Here is a 17,727-nt window from a genome sequence, read left to right as displayed (position 1 = left end):
TCTTGTAGAAAAGCAAGAAAATCAAGAAAAGTATTTAAGAATTGAAAAAAAATGGTGGCAGCAAAACTATACTGTCACATTTGTGCAGTAGGAAGGATTTAGCAAACAAAATGTGTTTGTGAAGCTTACAACAGGACAAATTAGACGTGGGTCTGGATGATACTTTGAATGATACCAGTGAGGGGAAAAAAGCACTTTCTTCTATATGTGTCGACTATTAAATATCCATAATACATGTATTTATGTCATTCTATGTGGGGGTCTAAAAGCTAAAGATGTTCTCACAGACTGTGCCTAAAGTGGCAGCATTTTTATTCCAAAGTGTATAAACAAGTCCCAAGTCCTTGGAACCATACACTGTGTTTATATTTGGGATGTCTGAAGAGGATTTACTGCTCATAGAGTGAAATTAGACCCTCTTAGGAAGGCGGAAAATAGACAGAGGAGCTTAAAATGTCTCCAAATGTCCTGGAATGTAAGATACATAGTCTGAGAGGCTATTAAAGTTTACACAGACGTGGCATATGAGGGCATAATGTGGTCACATTCCTGAATCAACAGCATTTATCCAGCGAAAGGGACATCTCACTCCTACATTTTGTCGGTTAACTCCAGTGAGTAAATACATGTAGGTCAGTTTGTTGGCTGAACTGATCTGTCCTGGTGAATCAAAGTATCTCTGGTCATGTGTGAGGTTATTTCTGTCACTCAACCAGCTGTTCCACTTTTGGGCCAGTTTGCAAAAGTTTTGCTGGGGTAAAGTCTTTGTGCTCTGGGTTCTTCAGAAGTCTGCCTTATTCTCACTCAGACAATTTCCTCCAGCTTTCTGTTATCACACAGGTGCAGATTAGACCGCCTGCACACTGCAGCTGAAACATTTTTCATTTTTTTGCTGCTGCTTGCTACATTTCTGCATCACACAAGAACGTACACTGCAGGGCGATGACTGCAAGAAGCCTGTTTGAATTACAGAGTGAGTTCAAATATTTGTGTTACAAAAGACACACGATAGACAAAGTAATGGAAAGATATAATGGAAATAACTGACACTGACTTCAAATAAATATCACCTCTCTGGGTCTCTTTGATGATTAGAGCTTTGTTATTTGATGAAACCCTAACGGCAGGTGCATCAATCAATCTGTTCAATTATTCCATATATCAGGATATATAATAACATTGTGTTACAGTATACACAGACACACCACAGATGGATCAAGGGTTTGACAAACATTTACAAAGGAGTTGAAAGATAAGATATAAATGCCAAATAGCAGAAATGTATGTATAATGTGTATAAAATGTGTGTATATGTCTTATTTTTTATATTCTTTATTCTGTCTTCTATATCTATGTGTTTGTATCTTGAGCTACAGTGACAACTAAATTTCCCCACTGCGGGATAGATAAAGTCATATCTTATCTATCTTATAGACGATGCCAAGCAGCAGGCACAAACAAATATCTAAATTTGCAGTAGTTTTAGTCAATTTAGTGTTTAAGTTGAAGCAACAAAAACAAAAAGCTCTTATGTGTGCAGCCCTCAAGTCCAAGAAAAATGTCCCCAAGGGGATATTCAAGTATATCGTAAGGTATAACAATATTACAGGATCAAAACTTTCATTAGAGAAAGCATCCTTCTGGTGTAAATTCTCTCATTTTTCTAATGATTTCGATATAAATCCTTTATTCAACTAATAAAACATCTAAAGAAGTTCAATTATGATCAGAGGCCTGTTTCATAAAGCAAATTTGACATAGTTCAAGCCATGGTACTATGGCAATGCATTCTGGGGAAACTAGTTGAATGTGCTTTATGAAGGTGAATTAACTGAAAATTGAGTTAGCTGGCTTTATGGAACAGTAGTAGCCAGATTCTATTGAATATACAGTCATGGAAAAAATGATTAGAGCACCCTTTTTCTTCAATTTCGTGTTCATTTTAATGCCTGGTACAGCTAAAGATAGTTTGTTTGGACAAATATAATGAATGAAACAAAAATAGCTCATAAGAGTTTCATTTAAGAGATAATAACAAAAATGATATTTGTTTTTGATAATAACAAAAAATCCCTAACAAGAAAATCATTCCCAAAACTCTTATGAGCTATTTTTGTTGTTATCATTACATTGTCCGAACAAATGTACCTTTAGTTGTACCAGGTATTAAATGAACAAGAAATTGAAGAAAACAAAACAAGGGCAGTCTAATATTTTTTTTACATGACTGTATGGAACTATTTTTAAAATGTGGTTCTTGGCTGGATCTGATTTTTGAAAAAAAAAAATCTGCATGAAGAACTTCCATTTTATTAAACCAGAAAACAACAGTACAACGCTGCCACCTAGTGGTAAAACGTGAGATTACAAAAACGTCCACAGCACGCAGCTGTCTGCTGTCTCCCTGCATTTTGTCGCGCAACAAAGAAAAAGTGACAGACTCAAACACAGAAAATAAAAATAAAAAACATTAGAATATTAATTCGAATTCCGGATTACGTAAAAAATAACCTGATATCCACCCTTTGCTCTGCCAACGGCTGCCATTCATGAACAGCCGCTGTGAATGAGGTTTTCTCCTCCATCTCACATCATCACCACCATCATCATCGTCAGTGCTGGTCACGTGGTGCGCAGAGAGCGGGCGGTGGGTGTGTCTAATCGCGTGTGGTTTCATTCATAACTACAGTCTTTATTTGAAGCCCAAATTAAAGTATGCAGACGGGGCAGGCTGCCTGTGTTCCGCCGCTTCACACGGAGTCTACAGCCGGGTGAGTCCCGTCTCTGCCCCGCTCACATCAGCACCACTCCACGGACCGTGCTCGCGCTGTAATGTGCTACTATTTCATTATGTAAGACGTGGGATAGGTGACAAACAACAGCAGGAGAGATTATCGTGATTTAGTGAGAGGTGTTTGGAGCGCAGCGGCGGAGCATCCCGGTGTTGTCCGCGCACATGAGGGCTCCCGTGTGACTGATGGTGATTTATTCCCCGCAGGCTGGGAGCACACGACGCAGAGATGTGGGACAGCCCCGATCGGCGGGTTTTCGGAGGAGAGAGCAAGATGCTGCTGCTGCTGATGCTGAGGCTGCTGCTGCTGAGCGCCGCCGGCTGCCGCGGGTCGCTGTAGTCTGCACAGAGCGGAGGGAAGCTGCTCCAACACCGCCTGTATACACCGTAAGATACAGCTGCACACATCTGGAGACCATCATCATGCAGTCACACGCCAGGGTCATATGCAGTGACCCCCCCTTCACCCCCTTCGCCCCAAAAACTATGATGGTGCTTATAAGGGTGTAAACACCACGAGCATCATTAACGTCCACTAATGGAATGAACTAGAAACTGTCTGTCTGTCTGTCTGTCTGTCTTAGCCGCCTCGTCCATCTGTCTGTCTGCCTGCCCGGTGTGTATTTGCGTGTGTGCGTGGTTAAGCGCGCGCAAACAGCACTCATACATGCACGCCATGCGCGCATATTTTTTTGTACACCAGCCGGGGTCAGTGTTTTCAATTTACTTATTCTAGATACTTACCCTTAGTAATAAGATCAAATGATGATGACGCTAAGAAATCCCTTAATCTTTATAATCCATGTAGATGGCGGGTATAAGGCCTTTTATAATAACAATAACAATAATTATTATGATGATATTGTTTTCTATAACTTTAGGTTAATCAAAATGAGACCTATTGGAAAATAGTAACTATAAATGAATGTATAAATCATTAAATTCAATTAAAATGATTAGGTAATAAAATATTTTTATTACAATAATTGTAATCTTTTCTACAACTCCTAGCGTGTGCTCGAAATTAGACTAATAGGAAAAAAGTTATATGAATGAATCAATAATTCTGAAATAATGATATGAATAATAATAATAATAATAATATGATTATTAATGTTGTATTTCTAAGTGCTCATATTTAGACTATTAGGACAAAAACGTGAATGAATAATTAATTGAAATAAAAATAATTGAATAATACATTTATTTTTAATATAATCATAATACTGTGACACACAAAAAAGTAAATCGTTATACAATGAATATTCTCAAAATCAGTATGATGATAAAAAGATTAAAAAACGTATTAACACACTCTTTTCTTTTTTTAAATTTCCCCTGACATGGGCTTAAGTCATATTTTTCCACACTGTCTGACAATTAAACACATATATTATATATCAGCTTTACGATGTTTATTCAGAGTGAAAGAATTATGACTTCATGTTTTCATGTCTGCACCATTAATCTTATGAAAATATGCTAGATGTGTAATGCATCATTTTACAACATGTCCCCAAAATTCAGCCGGATATATTTGATATTTTTTGGAGACTTCGGGACATTAACTAAACTTCTTCAACCCAGATTCCAAAATGTTGGGACGCTGTAAAAACAGAATGCATCTTATTCAGTATTCAGGGTATATTTACAAAAAGCAAAAGTTTATCATTTTAAATATTAGGTTTCTTGTCTGTCTGTTTTAAGTATGTTTTTCACAGCATCCCAACCTTTTTTGGAATCAGGGTTGTATGTGTCTTTGAACACAGTTCCACAGCATGCTTTGTTCATAACTAACACATCACAAATTAAGTTTTTATATATATTATAATGCATATTTCATGTCAGAATGCATGAAGGGAACTGCTGTGATGGGTCATATTTACTGCAAGTTGATGAACAGGTCAGTTAATATAGAGAAATTATTAAATAGGTTTCTTCTTTGCAAAACCTTTTTATGAGGCTGAAAGAAAAGGAAAACATAAGACCGCCAACCAGGACATTTTTAAGACCTTGGACAATATAATACACATGACCATTTAAATTCTTCTGCAAGGTAGCTTTAAACCATTTTGATTGTTTTATAATCAGTCAGTAAAGAGAAGACAGATGTTTTCACCACATCTGCCTGGAAGGAGACTGTGATCATGTCAAAATAAAGATAAAAATCTTGCAGAATCTATCTGAAATCAGTATTTTTCACATATAATCACTAAATCGGTAATAAATAGTATAAAAGAGCTGTAATAATATAAAATGTGTCTTCACAGGATAATTAATACAAGTACTGTACATTAATTAAGTATTTTAAAAAGTCCTTATAGCTGCTTATAACTACATTATAGTTTGTTAAATAAATGATTACATGTTTATTCTGTCCAGAGACGCTAAGTAAGAGGGGTTAAAGTGTTACTGGCATTATGCTTGCATGTGTGTGGCTCTCTATTGTTGGTGTGCTCTTGCTATTCACAGCGCTGTCCTTGTCGTAGTTACCTTGAGCTGTTGGTATGTATGAGATATTACATAAAATATGACTCTCACATGGAGAGGCAGTGTGCGGCTGCAGAGTTACCAGTATGAGTATAAGGAATGCAATCATGGACTGATGTTACACAAGCTGCACTCTGTGTAAATTATTATGTACTGTCAGCTCTTCCACTTCCCTCACCACACGTCTTTGTCTGTCTCCGTCTCATTTTACAGACAATGGACTGTAGTCTAGAAACTGAGAGTTTATTGTGAGGGATTCTGGGTTTTTGTGCTGTAATAGTCCATCATCAGGAGACGTCAGTAAGTCTTTAGACAAACAAGGGTTTAATGCAAAGCACTCAGTCCAGACTAGAGTTAGGTATGTGGCGTGTTTGGTATGTAAAAGGGCCATTACACCAATTTTCAACAAATTGGTCAGTGCGTGTGGTTAGTAGGATCATTTAATTGTTGATTACCGTATCCCTTACATCTCCTCCATTTGAGTTTTCTGCATTAAATGACAGAATCTGTATCATTGCCAAGAGAAGCAGCAGCTCTGACTGACTTCACTGTCTCCGTCCTCTGCAGGGTTCACACACGCTGACCTGGACCATGAGCAATGATTTGCCTGTTCTAACAAGTCTGACTGACAACTCCACTGTGAGTACCACTCCATCCGCCCCTCCAACTCTGTCCAGCACCATCAACACATATACACTCACCATACCTTTAACATCAGCTGGAGCAGAAGCTTGGAAAAAATTAGGATATAAAGGTGTATTATTATGGAGGCCTTTTCTGCACCCATGACTTCATTGAGACAGTTATACATCAAGTTTTACTTGTGTGTGTCACTTGTGTGGACAACTTGAGTCTGCAATTACAAACATGAAAGTGGGACTAAATGTACAAACAAATCAAAAGTTAAATATCTTACAAAGCTGACAGTGGCCATGTGTTTCAACAGGTGTTTCTTTTGTGCATTCAGATATAGAGATAATGGACAGTAAGCTCTGAAATGTTTCACTTTGAATTTGGAGGTGTGAATATAAAATTGAGTCAAAACAGAGGCACCTGTGACGTACAAAAGAGGCGTGACGATGGACAGATGTGCAGCTGTGTGACACACGTCATAAATAATTAACACAGCTTTACAATGACAGCTTCGAAGCAAAGATGTCTCATTTTGTTAAATGCTTGTTGTCTCGCCTCCTCCGCTCGCATCCCCAGGGGTTGGGAATAGACGTGAGGGGAGGAAGAGAGGAAAGGAATCGAGGATGTACAAACTAGGAAATCAGAAAAGGCCTCTTGTGTCTGTGGTCTAGTGAACAGAAACTCCTCCACAATACTTTACGGATCAACCTGGAGCTCAGCCAAAAGCAGCCAGCAATAGGTAGACACAGCGAGCTAACACCACAGTGTTCCAGTAACAGGTATTATATCCCAGGTGGAGCTGTAGTGGAGGACAGCCTGATCTGTAGCCAAAGAGGATTTGACTCAAAAACAGGACTGTGTATGCTGCTGGCTTTGTGTGCCATGAAGCCCCTGGAGGCCGGGGGGGATATCTGAGCCAGCGGCGGTGATTATCGGACAGTTAAAGCTGTCTGTGTGGAGGGAGAATTGACTGTTGTTTGCCTCGACAGTGTGTGTTAGAAACATGGCCTAAAGAATAGTGAGAGGCTTCACTGCTGCAGCTGATTGATTGTGTTGTTCTTCCTGTTTGGCTGAGCTTGTAAAAACAGCAGATTTCATTAAGCTACAAATGCTTTGACAAATTTGTGTGTGTGTGCTGCACACACGAGTGTAACTGTGGATGCATCAAGGTGTGTATGTTATGCTGTGATGGAACTGTAATTCATGCACATACATACAGCTTCAAACACTGTATCTCCCCATAGGCTTAAGCTGAAAGTAGGCCACTTCAGCATCTGATGAATGTAAAAATATACTTTGTGTGTGTGTATATGTGTGTGACATGGGACTTGCTTTAACAGGATCAGGCCTAAAGTAGCTTTGAGGTTGAATGAAAAAGGGAAAAAAAGGTTATGTGCTCCAATGCACATAATCATCAACCCTTTCTGGTTTTATAAGTAAAAGATTACGGCTTCTTCTATGTAGCAGCACTCTCTCTTCTGCGCCTGCTGTTGGTGTGAGCGTGTGGTGGAGGCTGACACAGATTGATTGATGCTTTGTCTCACGGAGGTGCAACATTTACAGTAAAAGCAGAGTCAGCACAAAAAAACAGCTGTTTTTGCTCTTTGATTCACACACACACACACACACACACACACACACACACACACACACACACACACACACACACACACACACACACACACACACACACACACACACACACACACACACACACACACACACACACACACACACACACACACACACACACACACACACACACACACACACACTCTGTTTTCTAATACACACTTTCCTCAGTTGATTGACAGAAAATTAATCGTTTCAGTTATTTTTCAATTAAAATGTCAAACATTTTCAGTTTGCTGCTTCTCCAGTTGTGAGGATTTGATGCCATAAATGAAATATTTGAAAAAAAAAATTTTATTCTGATTTTATTCTGACATAACAAAGACTTTGGAGGCAGCAAACCATAAATTCAAAACCTACATATCATAGACTGTATATAAGTGGTGGACATAGCCACTATGATTTGACTGAGTTTGCGGACTGTTTTTAAAACTTGAGTTTGACGTTTTTGCCATCACCATCTTGGTGTTTTGGAGCACCTTGGCACCCAGGTCACGGACCCAGCTGCAAACGAAAAAGTGAAAAGCCTCCGTACTTTTGTATGCTTTCATTTGCCGTTTTGAGTAGAAGGAGGTCTGGAAGACAAGGTCATTTCAAACTCAGGCAGCAACCTCTCAGTTTGAGCAGTGAAGCAAATGCAGAAGTGAAGAAGTGCCTTAATCTTTCAAAAGTTCAGCAGGGGTCGACACTGTTGCAAAAGAACTCCTGTCCTATCTATCTCAATACAAAATTAGATTACTTCACACTTAATTAATTGCCTCAGTAAAATGCTGGTGGCATGATTATGGTCTCAATCACTAGTTTCAAGTCTTCTTCAAGACAATATGATGCTAATTGTGTAAATAATGGTCCCATTTAGAAGAAAAGAGATGATAAAGCAGGGTATGATTTGGACCTCCCCAATCCAAATATGATCTGTTCTGGTTTCAAAAAACAAAGATTGCGAGGGAAGGACGTAAAGCAAGATCATGATGGCCGTAATGCCAAACTCAGTGCTTCAAACGGGTAGTTCACAAATCACTGGGTGACATCACGTTGGCTATATCCACTATTTATATACAGTCTATGATCATGCTAACGCTAATGCTGTTAGGTAGAGTTAATGATTTATAAAAATAAATCAAGTGAGAAGTAGGGTCATTTTCTCATAGACTTCTTTTGGAAATAGTAGAGGCCCTTCCACAATGGCTTCACTATTAAGGCTTGGAGTTCGCAGATTAATCATTATTAAAATACATAATTTTCTGCAGTCCTTTGCGTCATCATAAAGGTCTTTCTGTGTTCAGTAAGGAGACTCTCCACTCCACTGTTTCCTTTGAATCTGTGCATGATGACAACCTTTAACATTTTAATACCTTATGTAACGTTAAATGCTGCAATGGGTGAACATCCCATTTGTGACGGTGAAAAGAGCCCAATTATTTTCACTCTCTTTTGAAAGTGACGGCGGAAGAAGAGCCAGGAAAGTCTGGTGTGGGGATTGCTCTTGTGCGTCTGCATCCTCCTCCGATTTCCATTTTTAGCCTGCGGAGGCCTCATTTCCCCCTCATTGAGAAGAGCTGGGAGATTGAATTAAGGGTCTCGCTGACATTTCGATTAGCATCCCCAAATCAGCTCACTCGGCCAAGACTGAGAGTATTAATCAGAGAAAGTGGAAAGCAGTGTGTGTGTGTGTGTGTGTGTGTGTGTGTGTGTGTGTGTGTGTGCAGGCAGGATGTATGTATGTATGTGTGGATAAGAATCACTGTGAGGAGGCCTGGACTTAAAGAAAGTCTTTCAGTGTTAATTCCACTCCTTATTAAATATTACGGCACTTAGCTGGCAGCGTAATGCGACACAGAGATTCCTCATTGCTGCAAAGCTCAAAGGAAGAAGAATCAATTATTGTCCCAGCAGGAAAAACACAGCTAGTGAGCTCACAATAACTAAAGATGACAACAGAGATATGTTAGCTTCTGCCTTATTGTACTATTAAAGGAATGAGTTACGAGCTCCAGCAATGTCATCTGAACACAAACAACCGGAATTAAACTGATGTTGTGCAACCTAAACACTAACAGAGTACAGAGAGTACCATGGTTTGAAGGCTGATATTTTTACCGAACATGATAATTTATCTCAATATTTGATTTTTTTTGGGACATTTTGAGTGTGTTACTTTAAAGGGAATTTTTTGAAATTATATTTCAGGATAAATCTTTTTTTATTTCTTATTGTGCTCTTCGATCAAGGGGAAGGTAGGGTGGTGGTTGGAAAACTGGTTGTTTCTTTATCTTTTTACACTGTAAATGTACTGAGCAAAGAAGCCCCATCGCAATACACTGCATGATAATAATAAAAAAAAAAAACATTGCTCGGTGTGTGAGAGATAAACTGAACTCTGGGGTACGCTGGTGAAAGAAGTAGTCAAAGAAAAACACAGAGAAAATGTAAAAAAGAGGCTATACTATCAGATAAATGTAATGGGAAAAAGTACAATATTTACCCTCAAATATAGTGAAGTGGAAGTATAAAGTTAAAATGAAAATACACAAGAAGTACTTAGGTACATTCCCCACTGTAAAGTACAATGTACTGACTAAATGTGCCTAACCTCTTCTCTTGGTCAGGATGTGCCGGTGTCGGCGGGCCAGGTGGAGAACTATGTGCTGCTGTTGGTGCTGCTGAGTGTGTTTGCTGGGGGGACCCTGGTCCTGCTCTCCCTGCTGCTCCTCTTCTGTCACCGCTGCTGCATGGGTGGACGGAGATACTCCAGGTGGGTGCTCCCCTGCTGAGTGGCACGCTGTGTGGGTTTAGTTCATCTGCAAACAAGCAGGGATTACAGGAGCTGTCGTGACTGTAGCAGCAGGGGATTAAAGTTGAAACTGAAAGATCTGATTTTTGTTTTCTATGAAAGACATTTCAAAAGAATTCAAAATCTTTTCCCCTTTCAGAGCGAGTGATGACCCTGAGAAGACAAACACCACCTATGCTGAGGATTCTCAGCCCACCCAAGGTCAGAGCTGTTTGTAAAAAAAGTTTATACATGTATATCTCCTGGGCCGCTGTCGTCATTAACACTATTATTCTCTCTTGGTTTGGCCTTGTTCTCTTTGTCACTCAGAGATCACCATTCATCTGGATGAATCAGACGCTCTCTCAGCTGCGAGCTGTCACGATGGAGAGTCAGAACGATTTGTATCCACTGGGGCTACTGGCCGCAGAGTCTCCTTTAATGAATCTGCACTTTATGAACAGGAGAAGACGACTCAGGACAAAGGACGCAGGTACATTACGACGGGTGATTTTTACATTATTTATGGATGAACTGGAATTAGATTTGATGATTCGTCCTCTTTCTCAGATACACTCTGACTGAGGGAGACTTCCACCACCTGAAGAAGGCCCGGCTGACCCACCTTCACCTGCCTCCGGCCCCATGCGACCTGAAGATCCTCACCATCATGGAGTGTGACTCAACAGAAAGCAGCACCGTCAACATCAATGAGACCGCAGCTCCCAAACTGCCTCTCACCATCTACCAGGTAACTTCACACTGGCTGTGGTTTATCGCACAAATGTCAATGTCAATGTGGTTTATGTGCACAAATTGCACAAGATCCATGTTTTCTCATCGTGTTGATTTCTTTTTCCAGCCCGCTGAGAGAAGAGTCTCCGACTGGGTGGGACAGAGCCTCAGCGGAGGCCTGCCTGGAGACCCGCACCACTCCACCATCCTGGACCAGGGCCCCAGACAGGTGTCATCAGCCATGAAAGCACAGCACACACGGTCCCAGACAGTGAGTTTCATTTTTTCTCCCAATGTGCTTTGACAGTTATAATACCAGTCAATATATATTTTTAGCTAGCTGTGCCGAACTTTAAAGAGCCGCTTGCGTTGAGTCTGATAGTGTGTTAGGATCGTAGTAGATTTTTCGCCTTGCATTACTTTAGTGAATATGGCTACTGGAGTGTTTTTTGTACTGGAGTACTTTTCAACTCACTGATATTAATCCCTAAATAGCCAATGGGAGTTCTCCTTCCAGAAACGAGAAGGGGCTTACCTCGTTAGATACCACACACCGAATGAGTCATTCCAACTCGCACATATGCGTATTCGCTTCTTATCACTGACACGTTTAGGGCATAGTCACACATTTACCAAATTAACATTGGTGAATATTGGCGTCCCCTTCACTTTCATTCTTTTCGAGCGAAAGGGCAAATAAAACCTGGCAGATGCTATTAGCACCCAGGTGTCCATAGCTAACAATGCTATTTGATCCCGGGCTGGAGGGCTAGTGTTGCTATTTACACCCAGGTGTGTATCATGGTAAAGACAAGCACCCAAGTATTACTTTTTAAGTGAATAACAAAAAAAAGTGACTTATTGCATAAGTTATCCCTAACCCTAAAGTTACCATAACCCATTAGACGTTAGTTATGCTAACTAACCAACTGATTAACAACCGTTACCATTTTTTCCAACAGTCCACACTAAATTGAACACAACATATGTTTCCATAATAACGCGAGATTGAGAGGACCGGGTGTAATATGCAGAATAGCTGCCGTGTGACTATTCTCAGCCGGGTGCAAATAGACAAAGAACATTTGCTTTGCATCTCTGCGTGTGTGGGGTTGGCCCCTCTTTGCTGACATAGGCTGTAGTTTCCTTAGTGAGCCAAGTTGGAGGAGACGTTGCTTTTCCCGTCACAAAACTTACAACCACAATAATTTGAACAAATTATAAAGCAAAGGCAATCTCAACCTAAATCTTGTTTTATTACCTCCTAAACGTGGGATTAGGATTCGATGCTCACTGTTTTTAATGAGATTCTTTGTTCTCAGGCAAAACCATTTTTTTTATCCTGGGGTCATCAGTGAAACATCAACATTTCAGGGTCTCTCTCAGGAATGCCTGTGAGAAAATAACAGCTGACATTTTTAGAACGTTTTAAGGTACCTACTTGTTTGTATCAAAAGAACCAATTTTCTCAAAATCTGGCCATCAAACAACACAATTTTACAGTAAAAATGTGAGCCTGCATTCAGTGGCCAGAAACACATTTGCACAGATAGATCTCTCAGTGACGAATGATCCAGTTGTATCACACACAAACAGAGCTGTGAAAAGCAGCTGCCACAGGCTCAAAGCTACTGATGCACTGTGACATCAGTCATCACTGCAGCTGAGTGACAATATGACAAAGTGCTGTCTCCTGAGGGCTTTGCCTCTGCCTGTCGCGATTCATCTCAGCTCGTCTGCCTCAATCTCTCCTTAATGTCTCATCACCTCCCTCCATCCTCCTCTCCCTTCATCTCTTCTGTCAGATGGAGACTATCGGGGACAGGGGAGAGGCTGAGAGTGAAAGGGGGATTAGAGGAGAGTTGACTCTAGCTCCGGGCCAGACTTCAGTTCTACAGTTCTTCTCTAAACTGCGGCGCCATGCCAGTCTGGAGGGGGCAGGGCCTTACTTCAGGAGGTGGAAGTTTGATAGCAGTCATCGGGCTGCCAGTCTGGATGCCAAAGGTCAGGATAAATGCTATAAATGAATGATTAGCCTTCATATTGTGAAGGTCTAATGATGCAAAAATGGAATTAAAGCTTAAAAAACATGTAAATTTCACCCAGGATCCCCCAAAAGAAGGCCCTTTCAGAGGCAGAGAGCAGCAAGTGAAACCACTGATCACACCGAAGACGACTCTTCGTCTCTCCGAGATGAGCTCATCGACTCTTTCCCACAGTCCCCCATCCAGACCAGTGGCCTCCAGTCCCTGTCTGCAGAGTCTCTGTCTCACCCCAACATGGCACCCACGTCCTCAGTCTTCCTCAGCAGGTATATCCATTCCCATAATCCCATGCAAGGTATTCTCATAGAACGGTTGATATGTTACCCTATGAAATATTACACGTAACCATTCCATTTAATGTTGTACAGCAGCTAGAGTTTTATACACATTGTTAACGTTGTGAAACAGAACTACTTGGTAAGGTTTAGGCACCAATACCAGAAAGTACATTTGCATAACTATATGTAAGAGCTCAGATTATGGGTCATAATAAGCTGCGCCTCCTGGCTCATAATTACATGGGTTACCTTACGAATTATAGTGGATAACTTTTAATAAGTATAAGTGAATAAGAACAGCTTCTCTCATGACCATTAATTAACTGACTGTTCTCCATCTGTGCAGGTTAAAGCTAGAGTCCATGGTAGAGGCAGGTGGTAGCAGTGGCACCAGAAGAGAAGATCTCTGTACGCCACCAAATGATTATCACACCCAGAGGCAAGGGGAGGCCACAGCCAATGGGACAGGAGAAGAAAAAGAAACAAAGTTTGGTGCAGTTATAAGAACAGAAGCAGCGGGAGATGAGCTAGAATCGATAGAAGATGACGACTTGTTTGTGGAACAACAAAAAGCTGGTGTACAGGAGAGTTTTGAAGACATGTTAAGGACAACTAAGGACACAAAAGACACATCAGATGAGAGGAAAAACAGTGAGTCGGAGGCAGATGACGGAGACGAGGTGGTGTTGGGAGCTGAGGCCAGACGAAGGACTGACTCAGGCTCTTCCTTTTCCTTCATGGTTCGCCAAGAGAGCTCGGAGGCTCCTCCCTCCCTGTACAGAGACATATGGAGCTTGCGAGCCTCTCTGGAGCAATACGCCTCCTCAGACCAGAGCAGCACAGATCGGGAGTCAATCCGCAGTGATGCTGACAGCGTCTCATCCCTCGGCGGTGCAGGAGCTCGTTCTGGACTGGACAGCTGCCTGTCTCAAGACCTGGACGATGAGGTTGATGGAGAAGGGGAGGGAGAGATGTTGGAGGGAGGGATCAGAGGGGCATCAGGTGGGGGCAGTGAGGTGGGAAGTGGAACTGGGGGAGAGGGTGAGGCAGGGAACCGTAAGCTCCTTCAGATGGACAGTGGCTACGCCTCCATTGAAGCACCATCTAGGGCCCCGGAGGAAATGCGGCTTTTTGGGACTCCTGGAGCTCCTAGAGGGAAGACGGCGTCTGAGAGGAGGTTATTCTTCACCAGCTCTGGGAGAAAAGGTTCAGTGTGCGAGAGCATCGAGGCCCGGCTCTTTCAGGAGGAGCTGGAGGAAGAGATGGCCGACAGCACAGAGACCGAGGAGAAACTAAAGGAGAAATCCCAAACTGGCAGCAAGTCCCTTACCCTTCAAGAACCATATCAACTCCTGAAATCCCTTCATCCCCAGAAACCACCAGAATCACAATCCCAGCTCAAGGCTCCGCTGATGAAGCCGATCCCACAGCCCTCGAGTCCTCACAAACCTCGTCTCCGCCGGCGCGACTACAGCATCGACGAGAAGACAGATGCTCTTTTCAACGAGTTCCTCCGCCACGATCCGAGGTTCGATCAGCAGGACTCTCCGCTGCGTTCCAGGCACCGGTCTAGAGTTCACCTGCGGAAACAATGGCAGAGACACAAGCAATACAGCGACCCAGGGTCAGGCGCAGGGGGGAGGTACTCCCCATCTTTGGAGAGGCAGAGATTCACGCCGCTGCGGAGAGGTGATAGCGCCGGTTACCCTCTGGACACCAGGTATCACAGCACACTCTCACGCATTGCGAGCGCTGCCGATGAAGAAGCCAGCGAGGTTGCGGCTTGTGAAGAAGCAGCCAAAGAGAGCACAGAGAGCAAAAATCCGTCGAGTGAAGGAGCAGCGGGGGATGCCACAGAAAGTACAGCAACCTCTGAGGCAACGAAGAGTTCTGCAGAGTCGACCGGTGAGGGCGATGGCTGCCAGGCCGCAACAGAAAAAGACACAGAAAGCACAACTAGCCAGTCTTTGACCTCTGTGACGACACGGGCGAGTCACATGGATCCGAGAGTCGACAACAGGAACAACAACAGCAGTCAAGCTATTCTGTCAGAGAGCAGCCTGACGGACAAGCTGGTCGTGTCGGTGGAAGAGAGGCTCTACGGCGGCCTGCGGAGCGCAGAGAAGCTCAGCCAGGGAGGAACGGAGCGTGTGCTTAGTGTGTCACACACAGCCTCACCTGGCTTCAGTCCCATTTAACCGCTTAACAATCCCATCATCTTCATCAAAATTATTTCATTATCTGTAGACGACAGACTTGAACAGAACGGTCTATAGCACTTCATCGTGTGTTAGATACTCGGTCCATCTCAGTGGCCCATATATTTGGACAGGTCATCAATATAAACATAAATGATGCATCAAAACACAGATATATCCTAAAGGACAGAAGTCCTTTCTCTCTCGATGGCCAGTCTCTTCCAGCATTTCCATTCAGACCTTAATTTCCACTGTGACACGTGATGCCCCATTTTATTGGTAACCATTCTTAAAATCAAATGCATTCATTACATAGCTTTGAAAATATAGACCCATCTTTAGAAAAATTAAATATTTTCAGACTTAACTGTGAATTTTCAGCATGCTACTGTATGTCCAAACAATGTGTATTTGAATACTGTACAGTTTTAACTTTAAAAACAAAAAGCACTTTGATGGGAAGAAAGATAATGGAGTTTCTGTCGCCCATTTCTCTCATTTTAAAACCATATCCTCCTTAAGTGTCCTTCTTGTCTCGATCACCATGAGGGTAAATGTCTCCATGAGAGCTTGTGGGAAGAACACTGACCATATATATATATATGTATATTAAAAAAAGAAAAGCCAAACATAATTCTTCAGAGCTCGCAGCCCTCTCGCATTAACACCATATCAGCAGATCTGAAGAATACACACATTATATCGTTCAGTAAAAAAAACAGATGGGATACCCAGACTATACAGCCAACACAGCGGTCGAAATCAGATAATTTTTTATACTCATATTTCATCTATTTTTATAGGATTTTTGTTAGTCATATGTCCCCATTATTCATCAGAATAAAGGAGGCGGTTTCCAGGAGCTTCTGTGGGCCCTAGTGAAGTGTTGTATCACTGCTGGGACTCTGCTGAGGGGGAGACTGACAGACGATACTTAAAGTGACTGACACAGGAGCCTCTCAGGCTCTCAGACAGATGGTCCACTGACAGAGAGTTGAGGCTGTGAAAATGGAGGTTGAAACTAAATATCAACAGCATGGGATATACTCACAACATAATACTGAATAAAAAATAATTCTGGTGATATTCTATATTTTTTGTTGTCAACAAATGCCATGAAAAGACAAAAAAAAAAGGTTTGTCAAGAAGTGCCTGTAGTTGAACTTGATCTAACTTATTTCTCCCAATTGTTTGTAAAAAATATATCGCCATGTAGCTGGAGTTGTTGACTTTCCTTCATGGCTACAAAGTAGGCTTGTAAAATTGTTTAAATTTGATTTAATTTGACCAAAATAACATTGTGTGTTCATCCACAGCTGAAAATAGTGCCCCCCAAAACACTATTAACCTGTAATTTAGTAATGTTTGCTCAAAACCACAGTGATTAGCTGTCAGGAAATTATTTAGCATTTAAAAAAACAAATGTACATTTATCATGTAAGAGTTGTCTTCAGCAGGAAAAACAATGGGTGTAGGGCTGAGAACCACAAACAAGCTGGGCAAGTGGTAAAGTATTTACAGAAAAACTAACACCTCATCGGTTTTGTTTATTTGTTGACATTAAGAAGAATATAGAATATTGTCTGCTTTCTGCAGATGTCCATCTTTACATGTTAAAATCACAGGCTGAACAGCTTTCTTTCCACTTTCTCTCCCTCTCTGCCAGTATGGATGTATATTTTTATTATTCGTTCTGCATTCATGTTGAATTGTATCTCTCCTACGCGAGAACATTGCTGCATGTTATAATGTGTGATGTCACCTGGGTAACTGCGATGGTCGGTACAGCTTGTACCTTTCTCCTCTCACACAGACTTGGGTTTGAGCTACAGTACATTTATGTGTGTATGTTATGAAACTCATGTCTTTGTCCTCATTTATGGTGAACCATCTGTTTTATTGTAAAAATGAGTAGTGCAGAAAATTCAAATGTCTCGCAGCCTTGACAAAGGCTAGACCTTGTGGGACCAACTGAGGCACATATTCATTTTGGACTGAACATTTTTTTCTGAATAAAAAAACCAAAACAGTGAAGAAAAGTTACTCTCCAACCTGTATAATTTTATGCTGCTGTAATGTGATTCATGTAAGCTGATGTACTGTGTGAAACTGTCATAACGGCAGAATCATTACCATGAGAACAGAAAGGTGT

The 17,727-nt window shown here is 41.5% G+C and overlaps 1 protein-coding gene across 1 annotated transcript; it reads left to right on the top strand.

Annotated features, from left to right (window-relative positions):
* Positions 1-2,941: 2,941 nt before the first annotated feature.
* LOC131980234 (uncharacterized) lies at positions 2,942-17,614 on the top strand. Its single transcript, XM_059344446.1, has 10 exons — positions 2,942-3,178; positions 5,849-5,920; positions 10,156-10,301; positions 10,480-10,541; positions 10,650-10,812; positions 10,890-11,070; positions 11,182-11,325; positions 12,860-13,058; positions 13,161-13,365; positions 13,724-17,614. Exons 1-10 carry the CDS (start codon positions 2,978-2,980, stop codon positions 15,573-15,575), a joined length of 3,225 nt encoding a protein of 1,074 aa, XP_059200429.1. The 5' UTR covers positions 2,942-2,977; the 3' UTR covers positions 15,576-17,614.
* The last annotated feature ends 113 nt before the right edge of the window (positions 17,615-17,727 follow it).

Source organism: Centropristis striata, chromosome 11 (genome assembly GCF_030273125.1).
Source record: "Centropristis striata isolate RG_2023a ecotype Rhode Island chromosome 11, C.striata_1.0, whole genome shotgun sequence".
Taxonomy (NCBI): domain Eukaryota; kingdom Metazoa; phylum Chordata; class Actinopteri; order Perciformes; family Serranidae; genus Centropristis; species Centropristis striata.
Note: the sequence above shows the minus strand (reverse complement) of the source record. Positions and strands in the feature narration are given on the sequence as shown.

What these genes read in the sequence shown, in the direction of transcription:
- LOC131980234 (XM_059344446.1), top strand. Translation starts at nt 2,978, where the DNA reads ATGGTGATTTATTCCCCGCAGGCTGGGAGCACACGACGCAGAGATGTG. An exon ending in TGCCTCTCACCATCTACCAG is followed by an intron (nt 11,071 to 11,181) that starts GTAACTTCACAC and finishes TTCTTTTTCCAG; the next exon opens with CCCGCTGAGAGAAGAGTCTC. An exon ending in AGCACACACGGTCCCAGACA is followed by an intron (nt 11,326 to 12,859) that starts GTGAGTTTCATT and finishes CTCTTCTGTCAG; the next exon opens with ATGGAGACTATCGGGGACAG.